We start from the raw sequence: 26543 nt of genomic DNA, 5'->3' as shown, positions 1-26543 counted from the left end.
TGTTGTGACAGGAACTGCTTGTTGGCTGATGTGACTCTATATGTGTGTGAATTAATTTCTTTGCTCATAGTATGTGACCAGGCTTGGTGTGTATGCCTGAACGGGTTTTGAATAAAAGTGTTGTTAGGTAATAAGCTATGATTTTGTTGGATTGAATGTGGTATGCATGTGATAAGTATGAAATGAGAAACATGATATATTTGTTGGTGAAATTTCATGAGAATTGGGTGATGGATAGGCATGTGAACAGTGTTGGTGAGGGAGTTTCATGGGAAACCCCTAGTGATAAGTATATATATATATATGTATATATATATATATATATATATATATATGTATATATATATATATATGTATATATATATATACATATATATATATATATACATATATATATATATATATATATATATATATGCCTGCCTAGTGTATACCTTGATATAGGAGATGTCTAGATAAAGGAGGGTATCTTGAACTCTAATAAGCATTCACGCTCACGCAGAGCAGAATGGGTTATGTGGTGAGAGTGGCAGGAGGTCCTTGTCTTGGGACAGTTTGGGCCCGAGACAATAAAGGATTAACCTTGTGTGTGGTTGGGTGATAACCCCATGCGTCTAAACTCTGCAGAGTCTAGAAACCAGCACAGGTGCATACTTCCTTTAGAATCCTATATCAAGTGTATGATCCGGATATCGAGTCATAGTAACTGCATTTGATTGTTCTTGCATGATCTGAGTGTCTTTTGTTAAATGTAATGCCTTGCCTTGCCTTGTACGTACTCTATAATTTGTTAACCCATATTTTCACTCTACCTTACCCTTATATCTTCGTGTTGTGCTTGTCTGTTTCTCTTTTGAATGATCACCCTGTCGGTGGGAGCAGATGGGAAGCATGTGGAAGGTGGACCTGACGGTAACGGTGGTGCGGAGTAGAGGGCCCTGTCCCCTTTGGCTCTTGGGAGCAGTGTTTAAATGGCAGTAGTCTTGTGTTATTCCTAGTTCTAGGAGTCTTGTTTTGGTGTAATTGTTGAACTTTGGATTATGTTTTGGTTATGGCATGGTTGTATGCCTAGTTTTCCTTACAAGTACTCTCGTGGATGACTGTAAAAGTGCCTTCCTTGACTATGGTTTTTCTGTCAGTTTTTGCTCTCTACTGTTATAAATATGTGATGCTTTATTTGATAGATTAATCTATTTAAAATGGGATGTCACAATTTATGGTATCAGAGCCTTCGTTCCTTAGTGTCTGTGGGCTATGTGTTTGCTTAGCTTTAGTAGTGCCTTTCTTGTCATGTTTAGATGAGTTTCCAGTCTAACCAAGTTTCTAATGGTTCTCTATGTGTGTCCAGTGTTATGGCACCCCCTCGTATAGCTCCTCCTCCACCCCCTCAGGGCGACGGACAAGACCTGGCAAGAGCGATAGAGGCTATGGCGGCAGCCTTGACGCAACAGAGCAACGCCATGTTGTAGCAGCATGAGGCGGCAATGCAACGCCAAGAGGCCTCCCTAGAGCAGCAACACCTGGTGATGCAGCAGATGGAGACTGCTAGGCAGGCTGCTGATGATGTCCAGAGGCAGCATATGGATGCTCTCCGCCAGTTAGAGGAGAATGCTGCTGGTGCTTAGATGCATGGTCCTCATCCCCAACCTCCACCCCCTGAATGGATTTTGGAGGATTTCTTGAAGCACCAACCTGCCAAGTTCGATGGCAAGACGAGTCCCGACCAGGCAGACCAGTGGATGAAAGACATGGAGCGCATCTTCGATGCCAAGAGATGCCCCAATGAGAGCAGGCTTGCTTTCATAGTCTATATGCTCACAAGAGAGGCTGAGCATTGGTGGGCTAGTATGAGACTGGTTATGGAAGAGAGGCATGAAGAGGTCACCTGGAAAGCCTTCAAGAGGAAGTTCTTGTCAGAATATTTCCCTGATAGCGTGAGGTACGCTAAAGAGGTGGAATTCCTCCAGCTGGTACAGGGGGATAAATCTGTAGCTGAGTATGCAGAGAGATTCAAGCATCTGGGACGCTTTTACACCATGCCGCTGGATGAGGAGTGGCGCTACAAAAAGTTTGAAAATGGGCTACGTGGAGATTTCAGGTTGATGGTGGCACCACTTTCCATCAAAGACTTTGCAGCTTTGGTGGAGAGAGCTCGTGTTATGGAGCGAATGAAGGCTGAGGTAGAGGCTCAGCAGGTTCAGCAGCAGAAGGCCAGTGGATCATCTAGGTCCCGATCTAGGGTGGAAGAGAGGAAGAAACCCTATTTTAGGCCGCAACCTCAGGTGGCCAGGGGATTCACCCCTCAGCAATCATCGGTGCCTAGATGCTATCAGTGCAACGAACCACATCTGAGGAGTGCATGCCCGCAGTTGGCAAGCACACGGAGATGCCATGGTTGTGGGAAGACGGGGCACTTGGTTAAGGATTGCCCCTCCTCCAGGGGGACTGCAATGAGATCCCCGGTGCAGACTCCAGCTTAGACTCGTCAGGGGAGAGGGGGCAGCAGGCCCCGAGCAGCAGGCCGTGTGTATGCTATGATTGGGACGGAGGCGACAGACTCAGGTAATCTTGTTGTTGGATGTGGCTTGATTGGGGAAAAACCCCGATGTGTGCTGTTTGATTCTGGAGCGACACACTCTTTTGTGTCAGAGTCTTATGTGCTTAAGTTGAGTATGCCAGTTAGTGAGCTACAATTCGATCTTGTGGTGTCTACGCCGGCATCTGGGTTAGTCAGAACGTCTTTTGTGTGTGCTAGATGTCCAGTAGAAGTAGAGGGGCGCATGTCTAAAGTGAACTTGATATGTCTACCTCTGCAAGGTTTGAACGTGATCTTGGGAATGGATTGGCTCTCTGACAATCGCGTTCTCATTGATTGTTGGGAGAAGAAGTTGTTGTTCTCCGACATAGAGGAACCGAAGTTGTTGTCCTCTCAAGGTGTTTTAAAAGAGATCAAGGAGGGTGCTCAGTGCTTCTTGATCTATGCTTAGTTGGAGGTGGAGAAAGAGGAGAGAATAACGGTAATTCCCGTCGTGCGAGAGTTTGAGGATGTGTTCCCTGGAGAGGTACCAGGTTTACCCCCGAGGAGAGAAGTAGAGTTCTCCATTGATCTGGTACCAGGAGCGGATCCCGTGTCAATAGTTCCTTACCGCATGGCTCTTGCAGAGTTGGTGGAATTGAAGAGACAAATTGAAGAGTTGCTTCAGAAATAGCTTATACGGCCTAGTGCTTCACCTTGGGGAGCTCCAGTGTTACTGGTCAAGAAGAAGGATGCGGTTCAAGGCTGTGTGTGGACTACCGTCAGTTGAACAAGTTGACCATAAAAAACAAGTATCCCTTACCAAGAATAGATGATTTGATGGATCAGCTACATGGAGCGTCGATGTTCTCAAAGATTGATCTCCGATCGGGTTACCACCAAATCTTGGTGAAGATAGAGGATGTTCAGAAGACTGCCTTTAGATCCAGATACGGGCATTATGAGTATGTAGTTATGTCATTTGGTGTGACAAATGCTCCAGCCTTGTTCATGGATTACATGAACAAGATCTTCCGCCAGTTTCTAGATAAGTTTGTCGTGATCTTTATAGACGACATACTCATCTACTTCAGGACGCATGAGGAACATGCCGAGCACTTGAGGATAGTGCTTGGTATCTTGAGGGAGAAGCAACTGTTTGCCAAGTTGTTGAAGTGTGACTTCTGGATGAGGGAGGTGCAGTTCTTGGGGCACATGATATCGGCTCAAGGTATAGTTGTGGATCTAGCTAAGGTGGAAGTAATGATACAGTGGAATGTCCCAAATCCGTGACGGAAATTCAGAGTTTCGTGGGTCTAGCTGGCTACTACCGGAGGTTTATAGAGGGTTCTCGAAGATAGTAGCCCCCCTAACTCAGCTAACCAGGAAGGACCACCCTTTTGCATGGACTGATAGGTGTGAGGAGAGCTTCAGGGAGCTTAAGCAGAGGCTGACGAGTGCTCCCGCTTTGATCATTCCAGACGTAAGTAAACCCTTTGAGGTTTACTGTGATGCCTCTCATCAGGGTCTTGGTTGCGTTTTGATGCAAGAAAGGAAGGTGGTGGCCTATGCTTCAAGGAAGTTGAAGATTCATGAGAAGAACTACCCCACTAATGATCTAGAGCTAGCGACAATGGTCTTTGCTTTGAAGATTTGGAGGCACTACCTGTATAGTGCGCAGTTTCGGGTGTTTAGTGACCACAAGAGCCTGAAGTATCTCTTTGATCAGAAGGAGTTAAATATGAGGCAGAAACGGTGGATAGAGTTCCTAAAGGACTATGATTTTGAGCTCCTATATCACCCAAGGAAGGCGAATGTGGTGGCTGACGCACTGAGTAGGAAGACGGTACATGTGGCACACTTGATGATTAAAGAGTTGGAGTTGCTTGAGAGCTTTAGAGATATGAGGATACACGTTGAGTTGGAACCAGAATTCATTAGGTACAACACCTTAGCTATATCTAGTGACTTCCTGAGCTTGATAAAGGAAAAGCAAGCATAAGATGCTAACTTACAGAGGGTGAAAGAACTGCTGGGATCGGAACAGGCCAAGGAGTTTGCCTTGGGTAGTGACGGTGTGTTGAGGTTCAGAGGCAGAGTCTGTGTGCCAGATAATGCTGAGCTGAGGAGATTGGTGCTTGAGGAGGGAAACATGAGTCGTCTTAGTCTGCATCCTGGCATGACTAAGATGTACTAAGACCTCAAGGAGAATTTTTGGTGGCAAGGCATGAAGAAGGAAGTTGCACAGTTTGTATCCGCTTGTTTGACTTGTCAAAAGGCTAAGGTGGAGCATCAGAAACCTGGTGGAACGCTCCAGCCCTTGGATATTCCGGTGTGGAAGTGGGATAGCATAGCTATGGATTTTGTTACCCACCTGCCTCGTACCGTGAGAGGGCATGATGCTATATGGGTGGTGGTGGATCGGCTGACCAAGAGTGCTCACTTTTTGGCAATGAATCTCAGAATGTCTATGGCCAAGTTGGCCCAGCTCTACATTCGAGAAATAGTGAGGCTTCATGGAGTACCCAGTAGCATAGTGTCTGACAGAGACCCCCGATTCACTTCAAGGTTCTAGCAGACGCTGCAGGAGACTATGGGTAGTAGGTTGAGGATGAGTTCTGCTTATCATCCTCAGATGGATGGCCAATCAAAAAGGGTGATTCAGTCCTTGGAGGACTTGTTGAGGACGTGCATCCTAGATCATCTTGGCAGTTGGGATGAGGTGTTGCCACTGGTGGAGTTCACCTATAACAACAGTTACCAGACGAGTATAGGGATGTCGCCCTATGAGGCTTGATATGGGAGGAGGTGTAGGACTCCCTTATGTTGGTACCAGGATGGCGAGTCGGTTTTGGTAGGACCTGAGTTGTTGCAACAGACCACAGAGAAAGTGCAGTTGGTGAGAGATAGGTTGCAAGCATCTCAGAGTCGGCAGAAAACCTAAGCAGACCGGAGGAGAAGACCCCTAGAGTTCGAGGCTGGGGAGCATGTGTTCTTAAGGGTGACCCGAACCACTGTTGTGGGGAGGGCTATCCGCTCAAGGAAGTTGTCTCCTAAGTTCTTGGGTCCGTATCAGATCTTGAGGAGGATAGGGCTCGTGGCTTATGAGATAGCCTTGCCACCCCAGTTGGCTAATCTCCATCCAGTCTTCCATGTCTCACAACTACGAAAGTATGTTTTTGACCCATCACATGTGTTGGAGGCGGAGGATGTGCAAGTCAGGGAGGATCTCCGAGTAGTGGTGCAACCGGTGGCATTGGGGGATCGCCAAGTTAAAGAGCGGAAGGGAAGAGCCACCAGTCTTGTGAAGGTCATCTGGGACCGTAGGACGGGTGACTCTACCTGGGAGCTAGAGGAAGACATAAGGAGTTCTTATCCACACCTTTTCTAGTAAGTCTATTTTTCGAGGACGAAAAATTTTTGTTGTTGGGGAGATTGTAAGCCCCATTTCTTTTCAGCTCTTTGTGTTTGGGGCTGGCCTTTCGCAGGCCCAAGGCCAGCCTTGTAGGGAGCCCTCTGTCACTCTTGCAGCTCACTCCCTCTCTTGTGCCATTTTTCAGAGACTGTCTCCCTCCCTCACACACCTCTGAACCTTGAGTTAGAGCTCTGCTAGGGCATAAGTTCTTTCGTTTCCAGCTAAGCTTCTCTGTTTAATGCTCTCAGGTAAGTTGAGCTTTAACTTCATCCTTCCTCTTTTTCAGTTAAAAACTTCGGTTTTGTTGTAGGTTTCCCTTAATACCCATTCTCATCTCCATGAGTGTTCGTTCTCAGTTCTGTAGGTTGCTCCAGAATCTCGTTTGGTCTTGCTTGGTTTACCATTCTCTGTGTTAGTACCCCAAAAAGGTAAGAGAAACTAGAAACTTTGTGCTCTTAGGTTATTCTGCTCATTTATAGTCTGGTTCGTGAATCTATTTTAAACCCGTGTGTATGCTTGGTTGAGATGGTAGTGCATGTATCAATAGGTGCAGAACCTACTAATCTCACCCAAGCGAGAATAGCAGGGACTCACCCTGGGTTCCAGCTCGTGTTGTCGCATTGGCAACTGGTTTTTATTTTTGAGCAAGGCGCAGTCTCGCTTAGGCGAGACGTTGTCGCCTGAGCGAGAACCCGCTAGAACCTTGCAGTGGCCACTGTCGCGCTCTCGCCTAGGCGAGGAGGGGTCGCCTGAGCGAAAGGAACCCTTTCGCCTGGACGGGGACCTTTAGCTTGGCCGAGATGTTGTGACAGGAACTGCTTGTTGGCTGATGTGACTCTATATGTGTGTGAATTAATTTCTTTGCTCATAGTATGTGACCAGGCTTGGTGTGTATGCCTGAACGGGTTTTGAATAAAAGTGTTGTTAGGTAATAAGCTATGATTTTGTTGGATTGAATGTGGTATGCATGTGATAAGTATGAAATGAGAAACATGATATATTTGTTGGTGAAATTTCATGAGAATTGGGTGATGGATAGGCATGTGAATAGTGTTGGTGAGGGAGTTTCATGGGAAACCCCTAGTGATAAGTATATATATATATATATATATATATATATATATATATATATATATATATATATATATATATATATATATATATATATATATGCATGCCTAGTGTATACCTTGATATAGGAGATGTCTAGATAAAGGAAGGTATCCTGAACTCTAATAAGCATTCACGCTCACGTAGAGCAGAATGGGTTATGTGGTGAAAGTGGCAGGAGGTCCTTGTCTTGGGACAGTTTAGGCCCGAGACAATAAAGGATTAACCTTGTGTGTGGTTGGGTGATAACCCCCTGCGTCTAAAATCTGCAGAGTCTAGAAACCAGCACAAGCGCATACTTCCTTTAGAATCCTATATCAAGTGTATGATCCGGATATCGAGTCATAGTAACTGCATTTGATTGTTCTTGCATGATCTGAGTGTCTTTTGTTAAATGTAATGCCTTGCCTTGCCTTGTACGTACTCTATAATTTGTTAACCCATATCTTCACTCTAGCTTACCCTTTTATCTTCGTGTTGTACTTGTCTGTTTCTTTTTTGCAATGATCACCCTATCGGTGGGAGCAGATGGGAAGCATGTGGAAGGTGGACCTGACGGTAACGGTGGTGCGGAGTAGAGGGCCCTGTCCCCTTTGGCTCTTGGGAGCAGTGTTTAAATGACAATAGTCTTGTGTTATTCCTAGTTCTAGGAGTCTTGTTTTGGTGTAATTGTTGAACTTTGGATTATGTTTTGGTTATGGCATGGTTGTATGCCTAATTTTCCTTGCAAGTACTCTCATGGGTGACTGTAAAAGTGCCTTCCTTGACTATAGTTTTTCTGTCAGTTTTTGCTCTCTACTGTTATAAAGATGTGATGCTTTATTTGATAGATTAATCTATTTAAAATGGGATGTCACATTAATACGTAGAAAAGAATATAAGTTATATAAGTTATAATTGCATTCATACTTCTATCGTACATATTTTAAATATTAAAAAATATTTCATTCAAATTAATTAATTAATTTATATCAATTTATTTATTAATTTATCTAAATATTACCTAAAATAATTTCTTAAATTCATAACCACGTATCAATTAATTATTATTATACATTTTAATATTAAAAATTTACATAAAAAATATTTTAATATATTACCATATAATATTTTAATTTTTAAAATTATTAAACTTTTCAAAATCACATTTATTATATATATATATATATATATATATATATATATTTATAGATATTTAAAGCCTATCTATTTAAATATTATAATAATTATATTATTCCATTAAAAAAAAAGTGCGTAAGCATATAAACACTAGTTATGTATATTTATCTACAATCATGTCAATTCAATAAAAAAAAAGTTAAAACACTTTAAAATATGCAATGAGCCACACAAAAAATATTGCTTGAACTAATTATAGCAAACAAACCTATTTTAATACGCCGATCAGAAAAAAAAGAGAGCCTATTTTAATACAATTGGTTTAAATTTCTAATTCTAGTAAAATATAACATATAAATATAATTTGAACTTTGTATTTTCTAAACCCTAACTTCTTGAAGAAAAAAATATAAATACTATTTGAATATAATTTATAACTAAAACTAAATACATAAATTCTTTATATATATATATATATATATATATATTTAAATCATCATTATTAAATGGAGCTTGATATTATTAATTATGTATTACTAATATATAGAATTATATATTGTCGAAAATTAAGTGAAATTATTGATATAGTATATTTGTTTAAATTTTATGTACAGTTTGAAAGTTAAACAAATTATTAAATGATTAAGATCAAGTTGAATCTTTAAATTTCAGAAATATTTATTTGTTAAACAAATATTAAATAAATGTATCCACTAATTTAACAATCTCCTCCATTTAAAAATTTTGTTATGGAGAATTATGCATACTTTTTTGTTAAAATATATCAATCTCTATTTAAAAATAATAGTATTTTAAAAATTTAATAGTATCCCTACATATAACTAAGTGGTTTATGCATAATTACTTACATTAAAAAAAATATATAAAAGAATTACAGATATCTTTTGACTGAAATATATAAATTGAATAATTTTTATATATGTTTTGGAGTTATAAGAGTCTTGTTTTGAACTGGGGGAAGTATTAAGATGTGAATTCTGTATGCAAGCTGAGCATAAACAAAATATAGTAAATATTTGCCAACACAATTCTTCCATAATTTCAATTACAAATTTACTATAATTTCTTAATAAACCAACGTATAATTATAACAGTTGCAATAAATACCCTACTCACATTAACAGTTGCAATAAATACCTCATTCACATCACATTAACAGTTGCAATAGAAAGTATTTGTTTATTTATTGAGGATGAAGTAGAAAAAAAAAAGGAAAGTAATAATCTATTTTCAGCGGTCTTTGAGGGGCGTGGTTCACAAGACATCCACGTTGATTTTACTCTCGCCACTTCCCAAATACATTCACACATAGGTAAGTGTAATCACCAAACACTGCCTACTCACATGACTTTCGATTTTACAGATATTGCAGGTGTTTTTTCTTTTTTAATATGTTTATTAAAATAATAAATTATGTTCATTAAAGTATAAGTACATCGGTAATAAATAGGATAAAATTCTAAATACAACAGATAATAAATAATAAATAAGTTTTCTCCGATTTTAAAACACAGTATATCACTTTGTCGTCCACGTGGCAGTCACCGACGACTCACGACGCGCATTGCGCACTCCTCTTCCTCTTTCCCCTTTCTTTCTTTTGTTTGGTTTCGTTTATCACTCCCACCACTGTCGTCCACATTCACTTTCTTTCTCTCCTCAACCACCATGCTCTGCTCGGTCCAGACCGGAAAATCCGGTCTGAATTGGCTCGACCGTCTCCGGTCCAGCAAGGGCATCCCCACCGGCGACGAGCCCGACCTCGATTCCTTCCTCCTCACTGCCCCTCCCCAGTCACCCCAGGCCCGCCCCAATGACCCGCCCCGGAAACCTCCCTCCGCAGGCCGAGACGAGCCCAAGCCCATGACGGCCCTCCTCGCTGAGCTCTTCTGCATGGGCGCCACCATCACTAAAACCAACAAAAAATGCCCCAGGAAACAGACCAACCCTAAAATCTTCCTCGCCTCCTCCGCCGCCAATACCGCCGTCGCCGTCGCAGCCGCCGCCCCAAGAGGCGACGCGTTCGTGGCGGAAGTGGAAGAGGAGGCCGTCGCGGATCGCGGCGAAGAGGAGGAGGAGGGTAACGAGTTGAAGGGTTTCACGAAGAGCGAGGTGACCGTGATCGACACGAGTTGCCCTGGGTGGAAGGTGGACAAGTTCGTGTTCAGGAAGAACAACGTTTGGAAAGTCAGAGAGAGGAAACCTAAGAACAAGTTTCTCGCCAAGAGGAAGAGTAACTCCACTCTCGTGCATCGTGACGTTGATGTCAATGCAATTGACAACTCCAAGTAAGAGCGTACGTAGCTTTTGTTTCTGAATATATATGTTCAACCATTGGAATGCTTTTGCTCCGGTTTGAACTTTGAAATTGAAGTTCTCATACCTTGTGCCTTTGCTGAGGCTCTTGCGTTTAATTTTTGAACTAAGTTACTCTTTATAACATACGAGGAGTTTGCCACTTGCTTTGTTTTTTGTATTTCTCTATTCTTTGTTACTGTTATTGGATGTGCTTTGTTGTTTGCATCGTTATCGCATGCTTGAAAAATGGTGGTGCCTTTATATTTTATGTTGGTTTCGGCAGATTGATCTATATCCTGTTCAAGATTTGTGTTGGTGGAAGTTTGGAGTGGTAATGTCAGTGTTCTTTTGACTGTACGTACGGAAGGTTTTGTTTAGATTTGACAGCGATTTGATGAAGAATAAAATTGCAACTTCTAGTGCAACTTAAAAAAGTGTTTAGTTTTCTTCCCGATTTTTATGATTGCATGGGATCTATCTCAATATTTCTTATCACTTTCTGCTGGAGGTTTTGTACTACTATTTTTGGCTTCTTTAATCATTATATTTCCTGTTCTGACTCATGTTCTTAAACTTGATGATAAGGTTTGCTTTCAGTAGGATAAACCCATCAAAATGTTCACTCTACAGCTTCTGTATATATACGTGTGTTTATGCATGTATGTATATCATAGAAATGTTGGTGTTATTTAGAACCCAAAAATAACTAACTTTTTTCATTACAGATTCTTATCTTATTCCTTCCCCATATTTATAACCATTGTATAATCTTTGATTAGGAGTGCTTTGTGTGTTCAAGTATAATTTTACTACTGTTTAGTTATTGAATGTTTAGATGATTGTGGTGCGGACGTAGGTAACTTATGTTTTCTTTGGTAAGAAATATACTTAATTGGGTGCTCATAAACATTATGATTTGTGTTTTAAGAGGTTTCAGTGTATTGAATAAAAGGTTTATTACCTATTGGGTCAGAGTGCTTCTTTTAGACAAATTTTATCAGCATTTAATACCATTTGTCATTCTCCCTGAAGCTTAATAGAAGAGCAAGAAAATATAAAGAAAAATATATCTAACTATAAGCGGGCAAACCACAGTATTACAGTACTGGAAGTTAGTATGGTGCTTATGGCCTCCTAATTATGTTTATTGAGATGGGCTTGTAGATCTGTTAATAATACTTGTATTGTCTCCTCCTCTCCCAAATATAAAAAGTATGATGAGGATTTCTTCAACTACATACAATACTGTAATTGGTTGACAACAACACCTGACATCCAGAAGGAAAATGAAAGATAACATCCTGGTGATCAAGTTTACTGGTAGGAGACTCTGTTATGTACAAGCCTCTCACTGTATTTCAAAGATAAATGATAAAGCCCTCTGAAAAGTATTCAGTTTTCTATTTTACTTTTATTTTAAGCTGTTCATAATTACTTTTAGAGTAATAGTACTAAGAAAACGTGTCTTACTATTTTCCTATGAGTCGATGTATTTTAACTAGCCCTTAAGCCACTTAAGTTATTCACTCCCATTCTAAGACAATCAATTTTCATATATAATTTATGCTGTTCCTTGTTATTAAAAACAATCAGTTGTATTAAATTCCAATCATAGTATTATCTTTGTATTTTTTTAAGTTTCCACATTGTTTCAATAAATAGTTTGTTGTACTTCAATCTGCATGCCCTTGAATGATTAGATTTATTTAAATTCTGTTTTTGGTGGTCAATTGGTTTTGATGCATTACTGTTCTACACCTCCCTTTAAGTTTCCCGTAAGCTTTTTGAGAAAATTTCCCTAGATACATCTATGCTGCCTTGTTCTAGCAAATTGAGAGCGAGGCAGTTTTCTGTCAACAGCTGTTGCGATGAGCTTTGTGCTGTTTGAGAATTACCTTGATGATAGACATCACAGAATGAGTACAAGTTTCTCCTTATTTTTTTTCTTCTACATAGTAAAGCTGGTAAAAGCACTTGCGTTCCTTTTCGTTGTTCTATCGGTTCATAAACGGATAAATGTGTGTGTGTGTATATATATATATAACATAATCCAACTGCTTGAAAAGATATAACATAATCACAGATATCCAAGTAGTAATAAGCCAATCAGTTTAAAGAACTGTTCTCTTTTTAGTGTCATGGAGATAATATTCACATTTTTTGGATGTGGTCTGCTTGCTTCAAATACTTATAATTTTCAGTCCTAAGAATTTTTATATTTCTTGTGCTGTCATTTTTCAGGGACATCGTAATCAACATGAGAGGAGACAAGCCTGTAAAGACACACAGGGTGATCTAAAGCGTTATCCCCAAAGGAGGCAAGTGTACTTATTGCAAGCTGCTTATGTTTACTGGTTTTTTTTTTAATGCTCTAATCAGTGCCATTTTCGTGGGAAGTATGTGAAGAACAAGGAATGAAAGGAGATTGATCTTCACCCATTCATTTCTCTTCTAGTACTTTAAGTTTCTATGTTGACTTAGAAATATGCTTTAACATCTTGCTGGTTCTCTCCCTTTTTCAGGTCTTCCAAAAATTCAAGAAAGGAAAACATACCAGTCATTTAATAACAGTCATTGCCTTGTAAAAGAGCAAAGGAAAGAGAACAAAGTTCAACAAACCAAGAGTAAGAAAATAATTCAAGTTTTTACAGGTAATTTAACTTCAAATTTGAAGTTAGCTGCAGCAAGTTATGATGCAGGCTTTGCCCTTTCTTCGATTTGATGGTGGCACTACTGGTCTTCCATTGGCATTTATCAATTAAAAACCATGTCCTCTTGAAGAGGGCTTGTCTCTGTTGTTCTAAACATTAGTTGTAGTGTCAAAACATTTTCCTTTTGTAAATTGCAGTCCATTTTTCCCCAATTGAAATATTTTTTTCACCAATATATTTGCAGCCATGAGTTGCTTTTCTGAGTTGGTTATTGTTTCGATATTTTGCTTCATGTTCAGGGGTGGGTGGAAGTGGCTAGTCCAATTATATTTTTGTGGATTGAATTCTTTGGATCGAATTAAGTTTCATTTAGTGTATCCATTAACATTAGATTCGATTAGTTAAGTTTCAGACGGATACATCTGATACAATTCAATTACATAATAAATATATGACAAGAATATTATCCATCAAGTACTTTTTTGTGTGAAAACCAATTTCATAGATGGTCGCATAAATATTTTATTCCTTGTATAGTATTTAATAGTAAATAATGTATAATCCACATTTTTTTTAGGATTGTAGAGTTTTAAAGTAGATATATGATTATCTTTTTAACTTTTAAACAAGTTAAGAAAGATTGTTTGTGTTTGTTATAAGTACTACTGCTATCTGACAAGAATTAATAAATGACGTGAATGTTAGATTATGAAGTTTTTTAAAAGATTAAGAAGTGATTATACAATTTCAATTATTTAACTAATGACTTAATTCGACCTAATCTCGTTATTGTTGTATTAAGTTACTAAATAAATAGTAAAAAAAGTATTTTAATTATCTGAATTAAAATTATACTACATGCAACTTAATTTAAACGGACTAGTCTTTTTAAAAGTAAATGTTCAGTCAAAACCATCAAATTGGGCAGGGGTTTAGATAGTAGAGTCAGATCTCGTCTAATATTCCAATGTTTAGACTTATAGATAATTTGTTAATTATTTTAATAACGTTATATTAACACTTTTTCTATACATACTAATTCTCGTTAGTTGCAGGAAAATATCATAATGTGTATCCTATAACAATACTTTTGTAAATGTGCCATTGCAAGTTCCTTTCATGTCTACTGGGATTTTAGTTTGTTTTGGATTCTTTTCAATCAATATTTTACACTTTAAAAGTTTGTAATTAGCTACTTGGAATTTCAAATAATCCTCACCATTAAAATTTTAATTGTCTTTTAACAACTGGGTCTATTTGGGATTTTTTAAACTGCATAAACTACATTGTGGAAGCGACAACTTTGAAAGTTTGAAAAACCTCAGTTTATTTATTTGCAAGGACACTCAAGCACACCTTTAATTTGTGCTTTTTTTTTTTGGATCTACTTAATTTAAAAGTAAAATAAAACTACAAATCAAGTTTTCTTTTATTTTAGATTTTGATAGAATTTATTTTCTTAAAATTTGTTTTTCTGTAAGAAATGTGTGGATTGTAAAGAATGCATGTGTTCTCTTCAAGTGATTTGCGAAGAAAAGGGCGTCCGGATTTGCAGATTTAACAATTGTTTCATCCTTTTTGGGATGCAAAGATTTGTGGATGATTATTCTATTTTACCACTTTAACCCTCACACATGACATATTTTGCGTGTTTGTGTGTCTGTTCGTGGATAACTTCTGAAGGTTTGAGTGTTGGACAATAGTAATGTAGTTGTGTTGTGTGGTTGAAGGTTATGAGTGACATGGTGTTATTGTGTGTGAACCGGTGTTCATAGTGTGTGCATCAGTGTGTGAGATAAGGTGGTGAATATGTATGCACCGATTACATAACTGGCGTTGTGTGTGAGAATGTGTATGCACTGATTACATAACCGGTGCGATGTGAGTGTGTGTGCACCAGTTACATAACCAGTACTGGTGATGTGAGTGTGTGATACCGGTTACGTAACCGGTGTTGTTGTCTTTAATTTTAAATTTAAAATTTGTTCCCATTAATACAAAATTGTAATTGTAATTTTTTTTAATTTTATTTAATTTTATATAAATTTTATTAAATTCATATTATTTAATTTTAATTCTTTTATCACATCAAATTAAAAAATCATTTTATTTTTACCATCAAGGGTATTTTGATAAACTTCAAATTCTATCTATTTTCACAATTTTTTTTAATCTATCATATTAATCAAATCTCTCACTAACTTTCACAAAATTTATCTCTAAATCCACTTACTTTACTCTCTAATGGTGTGTTCGTTTCTATTAATTTTCTGTTTGAAGTGATTATAAGAGATGAATTTAGAATTTTATGTGTTTCTTTGAATGAATTTGGGAAAAAGGAACACAACTGATTTACGATAGATTATCCTTATTCCATCTCACCACTTTAGAAGTGATTTGCAGGAATCAACCACTAATTTATCATTATATCCCTATGGTGTAATCTGTTTTTTGTGCGCACAACTCATCTTTGTTTTTGCTTGCGTTGTGTGTGAAGGAGGCCCATGAGTGTGAGTTTGCATTTGCATAATGGGTGGTGTTATGTGTTGGGTTTATAATAATATATATAATTTGTTATAATATTATATATATATATATATATTATAGTAATAATATATTAACTTTTATCTTAAGGGTAAAATAGTAATCTTAAATTTTAATCTATTAAAACTTTTTTATTTATTTATTTATCATATCAATCAAATCATTCACAAACTCTTATAAATTTTACTCACAAATCCACTCACTCTCACCTCCAAATACTTTAAAAGAAACAACACAAATTTTACTTCAAAATCCACTTAAATTCATCCACTCATTTTTCCTAAAATTCATCATCTCAAAAGAACACATTCTATACATACTCAAAAAACACACAAAAATTCATCCCCTCCGATCCATACAAATTCATTTTCACACACTCTCCCAAATCCATCATACCAAAGGAACACATCCTCAGCGTTAGAGTTTTTTGGTTTGAGAGAATACATACTTGTATTAAGCACCCTATTACGATTGATCTCACGTTTTGATTGCTTGAGAAGATATTTGCGAACTCTAAAGTGTTCGTTTGATAAGACGTAACTATAGAGCATATTTGGTAAGACAAATATGAAGAGAATTTGGTGTTCTTTTGAAGCGATTTCTACATAAATACACGGATGGATTTGCAAGATGGTGGATAATCTCATCCCGCTTTTCAAAGAGATTTGTGTGAATTTTATGTTGTTTTACAATGTTTTCCTCACCACATTCTTAATTTATCATATTTTCTCAAACATATTTTCTTGTGAGTGTAACTTTTGAGGCTCATTATATGATATTCCTGAACATGCACAATGAGATTCCTAATCCAGTTGTGATATAAATTTTTTTACCAAAATTATTTAGACCACATTTTTAAAAATGAGTTACTAACTCCTCCAAAATTAATGTTTATATTATTTTTAAACCAAGAGCAATTTTGTAATATTCATTTTATATATATTATTACTTTTCTTTTATCTGTCACATTAGTTAAATTTCTCACCAACTTTATCCCAAATTCACTCACTTTTATCTTCAAATTGCTTAAAAGAAACACCCACAACTTCACCTCCAAATCCACTCATTCCCTCTCAAATTTATCTCTTAAAAGGAACACAACCACAACTAGAAGAGAAATTGATGTGGGTGTAGAAACTAGTTTTGTTTAGGGTTAAATATGTTTTTGATCCCTTAATTTTCATGAAAATTAGAATTAATCATTATTCGAAAATTTGACCAAATTTAATCTTCTAATCATAGAAATACATGAATTTAGTCCTTTTAACCAATTTTTTTTTAAGTTTATTTGACGTTTCAAATACGTTTTAGTTAATATTAAAGTGAAAATGAGTCAAACGATGTAAACAACTCAAATGTTATCATGTTATCAATGAAACATGAAACATGAAACGTATTTGAAACATCAAATAAACTTAACAAAATTTTTTTAAAGGACTAAACCCACACATTTTTTAAGTTGAGAAATTAAATTGAGCCAAAATTTCAGAAAAGAACTAATTTTAATTTTCACTAAAAATTAAAGGACAAAAACATATTTAACCCTTTTATTTATATAACAAACATGTCTTCTACTCATAAAATTCTCTTAAACTATACATCTTTATTTAACAAGTTATGATATTTACATGACATGAAATAATTATTTAAAGATATTTTAATATTGGTTGTAAAATATAATAAATATATGGACGTGTAAACAATATTTAAAGATTTTAAATTATTTTATATACTAAATTCCTAATAATTCAAAATAATTGAAAAGGAGAAAATGACCGAAGGGAAGAAACAAATAAAATCTATTTAATTTAAAAGTTACAAATTTTCATTTTTTGTGCTTTGCTCATTCCGGGGGCATGTTTTCCGTTTTCACCACTGCCACTTCAGAAACACAATTTCGTATACTTGGGCGTTGCAGAGATGGTGTTGCCACTTGTTCTGTTTGGTAACTGTTGGTGTTCGTGTTCTTCTACCATCTTCTGTCCATTCCCACTACCAAACCCACCCTTTCGTTATTCTTCAACCTTTCACACTAAACTTCAGCCTCAACCCCAATGCTCACTCGCCAAAATCCACGTCAAATCCCAACTCTCAAACCGCGACTCCATTCGTCGCCGTCGCAGCACCAATTCCCTTCCCATTTCTGATGCTCAAGCCGGTAGGTAAACCGCTAACTCCTCAGAGGCAATTTCTCAAACACCTTTGTTACTGACTCACTTGCGCTCTTCGTGTTTTCAGCGTCCTTCTTTGCTCTGTTTCAAGAAATTGGGATTGGCTTTGAGGAAACTCAAGTGCTCTTCTCCAACAACCCTGACCTAACCTCTTTGTCTGTAGAATCATTGCGCGCTCGTCTTAGTTCTCTACGATCTCTCGACTTCGACCCTCTCGCTATCGGCAAATTAATCACAAAGCGCCCAACTGTCCTAACAGACAACCAAATTGACCCTTTGTTGACCTTCCTTCGAGACGAATTGCAAGGAAAACTCGAGAAACCGCGACTGAATCGCCTCTTATCTTCTACGGAACAAAATGTATTGGCGAGTTTTCCTCAGAAGGTTCGGTTCCTCGTTGACCGTGGAATTCCCGTTGACCAGGTTGTGCATGTGCTCAACAAAGTGAGCTTGGCAAAGGTCTTGTGTGGCAGGTCGGTTGATGAAATCGATAGAACTTTAGCTTTCTTCGAACCCTTTGGTGGCATTGATTTGATTCTTAAACGCCCTCAAATTTTGAACCATGATTTGGATGCTCAAATTATTCCAAGAGTCAATGTTCTGATGGAGCTTAGTGATGGGGATGTGGATAGTGTTGGGAAAGTGCTGGTTAGGTTTCCCCTTTTTTTGAACTATAGTGTGGAACATGTGGAGGGACATGTTGGGTTTTTCAGTTCTTTTGCTGAGCTAGATTACAGACAGATATTTAGGATAATTCAAGTGTATCCGGCTGTTGTTACTGCCAGCAGAGAGAGGAAACTGCGTCCAAGAATACAGTTTCTCAAGGACTGTGGGTTAGATTCAGATGACATCTTCAAGTTCCTGATTAAAGCGCCCACGTTTCTCAGCACTTCATTCCATGAGAACATTGCATATAAGCTGGTGTTGCTGGTGAAGATTGGATATAGGTTCAGGACAAAGGACTTCGCAGTGGCAGTTAGGTCTGCCACTAGGACAAACAGTGTGAACATGCAGAAGGTGATTGGTATGTTCTTGAATTATGGGTTTTCATGTGAAGAGATCGTTGCCATGAGCAAGAAGCATCCACAGATACTGCAGTATAATCACGCTTCTTTGGAGATGAAGATGGAGTACTTGATAGAGGAAATGGGGCGTGACACTGAGGAGTTACTGGTTTTTCCTGCATTCCTTGGGTACAAGTTAGATGATAGGATTAAGCATAGGTATGAAGTGAAGAAGAGTGTTAGAGGTGCAGGAATGTCTATCAATAAGCTTTTATCTGTTTCAGAGGAGACATTCACTGGTAAACCAAGAAAGGCTCATGCATAGTAACATAAAGGTGAGTAATCAAACTTTTCTTTTTTCTGCTTCAGTTTTGATGCCCCTTTTTTGTTTCATTCCTTGTGTCTCAAAGCGTTATCCAAGAAACTTTAGTAGGAAGAGTCGTGCTATCACTTCTTCAGCTCTAACTAAGAATTCATATTGGGCGTTAAAAGAGGGGGAAAAATCTTTAAGTGTGATCACTGCAATCATGTATAAAAACACAGGTTCTTTATCCTGCAATGATGTTTTAAAAGATACATTTTTCTTTAGCAAACTTATTTTTCACTTGGCATCTGCTGTGAATATACTAACAACATAGGATTTGTAATAAAATAAATTTTCAACTAATCAAAATAAATACACGATTAACATATGATATCTCTTTTAACTTTTACAATTCTTGTCTTTGCAACTAAAATTCTTCAGTTTTGGTCCACATTTTATATCTCATTTATCTTACTTTTTAGTTCTTATTTTTACATAATCTTATATTTTTTTTTATAATAAGCAGCAGTCTCTTAAAATATGATTTCTGAGAAAAAAAGTACTCTCTCAAAGCAATCCTATATGCAACCGTCACATGTCTGGTAAGTAAATTAAGCAAAAGGACAAGTCCATGTTTTTTTTCACCATCTGATGCAATTTATTATCAAATTTATTAAAATGGACAATTTTTAAAAGATTGTGAATTTGGGCAAGTCATAGAAACGACTTCAATGTAAAAAAGTTTTGCTAAACTAACATAAGTTTCTGATTAAAAAGGTAAAGTCATATTAGACTAACATGATTTCGGTTTAAATAAAAAGTCGTGAAACACAATTTTAGTTTAATAGCATTTTAAGTAAAAGTCGTGTGTTGAGAATTTATTTTAGCTTTAATGAATTTTGAACTTGATTAGAGTTTGAAAGTGTCTCATAATATTAATAAAATTATATGAATAAAAATAAGATTTAAAGAATGATATTATCAATGATCTAATCTGTTGAACTCTATTTAGATGGAAAAGACATAAAAAAAAGACATCACAAACAGGTTTGATAAACCTTGAAGATCTTCACAAGATATAGAAAATTCTTAATAACATAAAAAAAGATTTAATAAGATAAAAAAGGATTAAGTAAGAACCTTAGCAGATATTTTTTCTCACTTTAAGTAAATAATACATGTGAGGAATTCTTGTCTCATGTGGACCTCCACATGTCAGATCTCATTATGTAATTGAGTTCCATTAAATTAATCACTATTTTTTGCAAAGTTTTTTTTATCAATTTAACTCTTACTCGATGTCATGAATGTCCTAAGCCTTGTACCGGATCTTGGACTTCCATTTGATTGAGTATGAATTTCTTGACTGTTAAGAGCTTCCACTTTGTTAATAATCTCTACATTATCATGTCATAGACTTTAGTGTCCTTTGTGTTAACCCTAAGTATGCAAGCTTGATACGACTACATTGTAAACGTATCTTTTATCTACTCTAAATTCTTTTCATTTGTGTTTATGTTTAAATGAAAAAAAATAAAGATATAAGTTTCCGAAAAAAAATATACTTAAATTTTGAAGGAAAATAGTTATTTTATTTAAGTCATGTTGCTGAAAAGAAAAATTATAAGTATATAAATAAGTTTCTTTATATTTGTATAATGTTTGTGTTGAATTAATAAGTAAAAATAACATTCTTAAAAAAAATTATGAGCTAATTTTGTAATATTTAAAAATTGGTTAAATTACTCTTTTGGTCCTTGTATTTGTCAAGTAATGTTAAATTGGTCTTCCAGTTTTTTTTGTCTCAATTTGATTTTTTTTAGAAATGATTTAATTTGGTCATTGTTGTCAATTTTGACCAAATGGTGTTAAAGTCAACTTCACGTGTCAATTTGTGATTTTTTTTATTTTTTTATTATTTTTTACACATGCTACTTCACAATTGTATCACGTGTCAAAATGATTCAATTTGGTCCCTATATTTGTTTTTAGTTCCAATTTAATCCCAATTTTTGTAAAAATGAAACAATATTGTTCCTCATTAAATTGATACTCAATTTACTTTTTGTATAAATCTTATGATGATATTCTTACTAAAATTAACGTTTTTATTAAATATTTTTAGAAATATTTAATAAAAACGTTAATTTTAGTAAGAATATCATCATAAGAACAAGGTCCATTTCATCCCAAATATCATATCTTTGAGCAAGTTGTTGATTATACTTTATGTAAACCAAATCATGCAGCCTTTTGTGGTCCAACCTATTCCTTTTCTTTGAATGAATACGCATTATGGATAAGTAATATGTGAATTAATTTCTTTCTACACTTTACAAATAAGATAATAATGAAATGAGTTGTGTTATTACTTGCTAAAAAACACTTCAATTCAGCTTACATCCCAATGAACTACATGTCAAACGTAAAATCTTGATTGCTAGCTTTTGTAAATTAGGAGTTGCATGCCCACAATTCTTCCACCATTGAGCTACAAAAGCAAAGAAAGTAACTTAGAACGTAAACATTATATCTTAGCGCAATTTAGAAAGTGTTTAAGTGTCTCATCTATGACTATGGTCTTCTTTGATTCTTTGGCAAAATCATCACCAAAGAGTCCACTTGCACTTTTCTAAAAAGGCAACTCAGTTAAAAAAATTTATTGCACATCTTTACTTAGCACCAACCTCCTAATGCAATTATATAATCCATTTGTAACTTCCAAATTATATTCCATGTATAGGTTAGAATAAAAGAACTATGGGTTCAAAAGGTGACCAGTTGCATGCAATGGACGATAAAGTTGACATGTTCATCTATTATCAATGATTGTAAATACATCATTGTATTTACTTTCATTTTTGTTGCATGATTTCATTATTGTTTCCTTAGCTTTCTCTATTGCTTCATATATATAACTCATAATTGTTTTTCTTTCCCCATCCACTAGACGAAGCACATGAACAAGAGGAGCCATGACTTTGAGAGTGAATACTACTTAATTCCAAAATGAAGGCATGAGAACAATTTTGTAGCCTCCATCCCCTTACTTCCTTGGATAACTTGTTGTTGCTTCATTCATTAGAAGTGAACATCGTTTTCAAATTTTCTTTCTCTTAATGCAACCTTTGTGACGATAAATAAGAGGTAGCAAACTTTGTAACATGTCTTACTAATTCCTTCTTATTCTTAAATTGTCTCAACAAATTCAAGGTACTATACTGGCTATAGATAAAGCAAACAAGACTAACTCCTCTTTGAGTTGTTTTCTTTATCAAAGGAAGCTTTCCAATGTCTTCAAAAATCAAATCTATACAATGGGCAGCATAAGGAGTCCAATAGTTATAGGGTATTTTCTCTTCTAACAAGTTACCAGCCAACACATAATTGCTCTCATTATCTATTATAACTTGAACAACTTTTTCTTCTCCAATTTCCTCCATAAGTGAATCAAGCATCTCAAATAGTTTTTTTCCTGTCTTCACAAAGTTAGAACTATCAATGAACTTGACTAACATTGTCCCTGTAGGGAAGCTTACCAAAAAGTTAATCATACATCCTTGCTTTTGATTAGTCCATGCATCTAACATAATATAACAACCATGTTTGCTCCACTGCAATTTATGATCTTGCAACAACTTCTCAGTGTACTCAACTTTCATGTTAAGAAGTGGAACTCTTATTTCATGAAAACTAGGAGTGGGTAAATTAGGTCCATAAACACCTATGACATCAATCCCAAAATGCAAACAACAATCAGGATAGGAAATGGAATGAGTCTAAATGTAAATAACAATGAGGAAAGCATATGGAATGAACCAACTACAACTGAGAATGACAAGAGGAGATGAACAAACCCTAATGTAAGAGAGAATGAGGAGATGAAAGAAGAAACCACGAATGTCAAAAGAGAGCCTTTACCTTAAATTTCAAACTCAAACACAACTTACCAATTTACCCTTTTGATAACTATCAACCTGCCTACCATTGGTTAAATTTTTAAAAAAGATGTCATGGCACCATATCAAATGAATGTAACATTTATGAACCATGTCAACTTACTGGTACAAAAAAACAAAGGCACGTGAGTAGAAAAAAAAAGAGAAAAAACTATTATTGATCGGTTATAAATGCATAAGGAAAGGGTTAGAAAAAGGGAGAACTAAAATTGATATAACTATTCAGAAACGGATAACAACATCAATTATTACTTTTAGGCTTAAATGTGTTTTTAGTTCCTAAACTTTGACACAAATATGTCCCTGTCCAAAACTTTGGTCACCAAACTTAAAAAGTTAATGAATATACTCATTTTAATTTAATTACATTAAACTTTTTTGACATATCAAAAACATTTTTTAACATATTGAAACAAGAACTACGATGTAAACAATTCAAATACTAACATAAAATATATTTAACACATTCAAAACATTTAACGTAATTGAGTTAAAAGAACTATATTCATTCAATTTTAAAAATTGAAGACTAAAATATATCAAAATTTCAAATAGAAATAAATTTCAATTTAGCATCAAAATTATAAACTAAAATCATATTTAACCATTGTTTTTATTTTGTTTAGAATAATTCATTCCCCTTCGATGCTTAATAAAACCCAAGAATGTCATGGTAGAATGACCCTTCTTTCAAGCTTTCAAGCAATAGTCAAGATATGACTCACCAGAAACCCACATAAATTCGCGAAAGCATCATTAAACGAGAACCAACCATTCGGGGGCAGAGAGTCCATCAATTTGGTTGAATGCGGGATCTTGAATCCAAATGTAGGTTATATTGAATGTTAAACAGTATTCAAAATCTTACTTTTCATAACCATGCTATCTCATGCCCTGCCCAAAGGAACAACATAATGCTCACATTCCATTTCTTGGAAACTCCATCACAGATATAGGGACAATGCACTTCAACATAAAGGTGCTATCGATCCCTCCTCTCTCTGGCTTAACCAGCATAGCAGCATACACTAAAGATAATTCTGCCCGGTTAGTTTATCACATAACCTAAACAAGTGTTTGACTGTGACTCAATCACTTGCATTTCATAAAACAAAAGGAGTGACAAATTATTGACTTTTCACGGTGTAATCTGAATAAGCAATAGACAAGAAACAGAACAAAACCAGCGATGAAATTGTGTGGAGAAAAGACATATTCTGGAAATTATATGCAAATACAGTGCGCAGAAAATGGTGCATCCCTTTCATTTTGCAATTTAAAAGGTCAGAGACTACACTGAAATTGCCTCTGCACTGGCTCCAAGAAATTGCCATTAGTATCCGCTAATCATGTACAAGCTCTTATATTCTAACAAAAAGAAAAATTCTTGCAGGTGCATATCATTCTTTCAGGGAGGGTTCTGCAGCTGGTTCAAGCACAACAGGCTCCAATTTCTCTGCTTCACCATCCCCTTTGGGTATAATGAGTCCATATCCACCTTCTTTTCTTTTATACACAATATTAATTTCCCCTGAAGCAAACGAAAATCATTTTAATTTCCCAGGATATCAAAAGATAAAAGATAAAGTACCCCTAGTTAGGGACGAGATGCAAGAAAACGGTGGGAGAAGCATATCCAAACAAAATATAGATAGATATAAACTAATTTCTCACCAGTTTCTTCGTTTCGAAAACCATAGAAGTCATGATCAACATTTACAAGTTGCTCTATTGCTTCAGACACAGTCAAGGGTGGCATGTCAAAGTACTTTGTGCGAACAACCTGTTAAGACAGCTCACAATTTGGGTAGAAGCAATGTAAGGAAAGAGAGAAAAAATCCTGGCTCATGCTAAGCAATAATGCATCTACTAGACTATTAACAACAGATAGCAGAGGAATTTAAGTGCAAGGTTTGAATTACTCATTGCAAAACACCATCAGAACAACCCTTCCAACCACACAAACCAATTTTTCTATTATGTCTATGTAGAACCACTTTCACTTCTATTTCTAGAATATATCACAATCTAGCATCAAGTATTTTGGGGGGAATGAAAGAGCATAAAGTATTGTTTAGAAACAGTAATAAAAATTTACGAATCCAATTTAAGATATGCAAAATCAGAAAGCAAAGTAAAAGCATAACAGAGCAAACAAAGGAAGTAGGCATGACATGAAGCTTAATTTAAGTGTAGATACAATGAAACTAAACAATAAGACCTAAATATGAAGAACCAAGTACCAACCTCATCAATTGATTCTTCTTCCTCCTCTGGGGATAATATTTCATCCTCTGTCACAGGTAATTGCTCCACCGGCTCCCTAACCTTCAACCTATTGAAACCCTTCATGTGGCGACCATGATCCGACTCCTTTTCCTTTATTTTCCTCAACTTTCTCTGAATGATTGATGATACCAAATCTATACTTCCGTAGGTGCTTTCAGCGTCCTCCTCAGCCCGCAACACTCCGTGCCTCTTAGTGAACAAAGTCACCTAAGACAAACCAGAATCAAAGAATTAAAACCCACTTGGTAAATGTGTGTCAATCCCATCCCATACTACCAAAATTAGAACTTGAAAATGAAAATAGGCTCACCTCACACCTACGAGTTCTGGGTCCTCGCCCAAATTCACCTCCTCCTCTAGTAGAAAGTCTCACATCAACCTCTCTCACTAAGTGACTATGCTTCTGCACCGCCTTTCCCACCTTATCTTCCACGTGCTCCTTCACAGGATCAGTGAGCTAAAAACCAAGATAAATAGCTGATTAGGTTAATTTCAAGAAAGCTGAATTGGGTGTTTCAAAGATCGTTGCTTTTTAAAGAAAAACAAATGGGGGTAAACCCAAAACCCAAGCATACCTCGAGATTTTTACCCTGAATGATCAATTTGACGGAAGAGAGAGGACCGTCCCATGACATGCGAGCAGAGAGTGAACGGGCACTGTTGGTTGTGGAAGTGGCAGCATATTTGAGGCTTACAGTGTTGCCGAAGAAAGTTGTGGAGAGGGTGTTGGAGAAGGGGTGTGGAAGTGAGGAGGGTGATGATGGAAGATAGCAAGAGGGGCGAAGGGTGGTGTGAAAACTAAAGAGAGTGGCCATTGGAAAGAGCGTGGATGAAGGAGAATGAAGATGGAGGATTTTTGGTGAAGCTGAAGGAAGGGGATGATAGTGTGGAGCAAGAGTGAGTGAGAGTGACAGCATTGGATATGGGTTGTCTCTTTCTTCTTGTCGGATGAGGATGAATATTCAAGTGTCACACGTGGCCCATTTTATCTGTAACCAAATCTAAAAAATTTCAGACATTAAGCATTTGAATTCTGAAACACAAGCATTTGATTTCATTTCATAACGTATGTACTGCATAATCATTTTATATATATGGGTCTTGTATCTTTTAGAACCAATATATAATTGTAAATCACGTGAG

The 26543-nt window shown here is 36.3% G+C and overlaps 5 protein-coding genes across 5 annotated transcripts; 4 read left to right on the top strand and 1 right to left on the bottom strand.

The window, feature by feature from the left end:
- Positions 1–1625: 1625 nt before the first annotated feature.
- Positions 1626–2480, top strand: LOC114163652. Its single transcript, XM_028047951.1, has one exon. The coding sequence runs from the start codon at positions 1626–1628 to the stop codon at positions 2478–2480; it is 855 nt and encodes a 284-aa protein (XP_027903752.1).
- Positions 2481–2534: 54 nt separating this feature from the next.
- On the top strand, positions 2535–3209 carry LOC114163651. The gene is made up of 2 exons (XM_028047950.1): positions 2535–2936; positions 2988–3209. The coding sequence occupies exons 1-2, from the start codon at positions 2535–2537 to the stop codon at positions 3207–3209; spliced, it is 624 nt and encodes a 207-aa protein (XP_027903751.1).
- A 6549-nt stretch (positions 3210–9758) lies between these two features.
- On the top strand, positions 9759–13392 carry LOC114164720. Its single transcript, XM_028049467.1, has 3 exons — positions 9759–10468; positions 12720–12796; positions 13001–13392. Exons 1-2 carry the CDS (start codon positions 9849–9851, stop codon positions 12775–12777), a joined length of 678 nt encoding a protein of 225 aa, XP_027905268.1. The 5' UTR covers positions 9759–9848; the 3' UTR covers positions 12778–12796; positions 13001–13392.
- A 4103-nt stretch (positions 13393–17495) lies between these two features.
- LOC114196148 (transcription termination factor MTERF8, chloroplastic) lies at positions 17496–22324 on the top strand. The gene is made up of 3 exons (XM_028086698.1): positions 17496–17831; positions 17912–19183; positions 22103–22324. The coding sequence occupies exons 1-2, from the start codon at positions 17594–17596 to the stop codon at positions 19171–19173; spliced, it is 1500 nt and encodes a 499-aa protein (XP_027942499.1). The 5' UTR covers positions 17496–17593; the 3' UTR covers positions 19174–19183; positions 22103–22324.
- Positions 22325–24286: 1962 nt separating this feature from the next.
- Positions 24287–26332, bottom strand: LOC114196072 (ribosome-binding factor PSRP1, chloroplastic). Its single transcript, XM_028086581.1, has 5 exons — positions 25976–26332; positions 25711–25857; positions 25359–25607; positions 24786–24894; positions 24287–24642 (listed from the first exon to the last, which is right to left on the bottom strand). The coding sequence occupies exons 1-5, from the start codon at positions 26315–26317 to the stop codon at positions 24512–24514; spliced, it is 978 nt and encodes a 325-aa protein (XP_027942382.1). The 5' UTR covers positions 26318–26332; the 3' UTR covers positions 24287–24511.
- Between the last annotated feature and the right edge of the window lie 211 nt (positions 26333–26543).

The sequence above is a fragment of the Vigna unguiculata genome, chromosome 9 (assembly GCF_004118075.2).
Source record: "Vigna unguiculata cultivar IT97K-499-35 chromosome 9, ASM411807v1, whole genome shotgun sequence".
Classification (NCBI taxonomy): domain Eukaryota; kingdom Viridiplantae; phylum Streptophyta; class Magnoliopsida; order Fabales; family Fabaceae; genus Vigna; species Vigna unguiculata.
The sequence above is the reverse complement of the archived record's forward strand: the minus strand, read 5'-3'. Positions and strand labels throughout refer to the sequence as shown.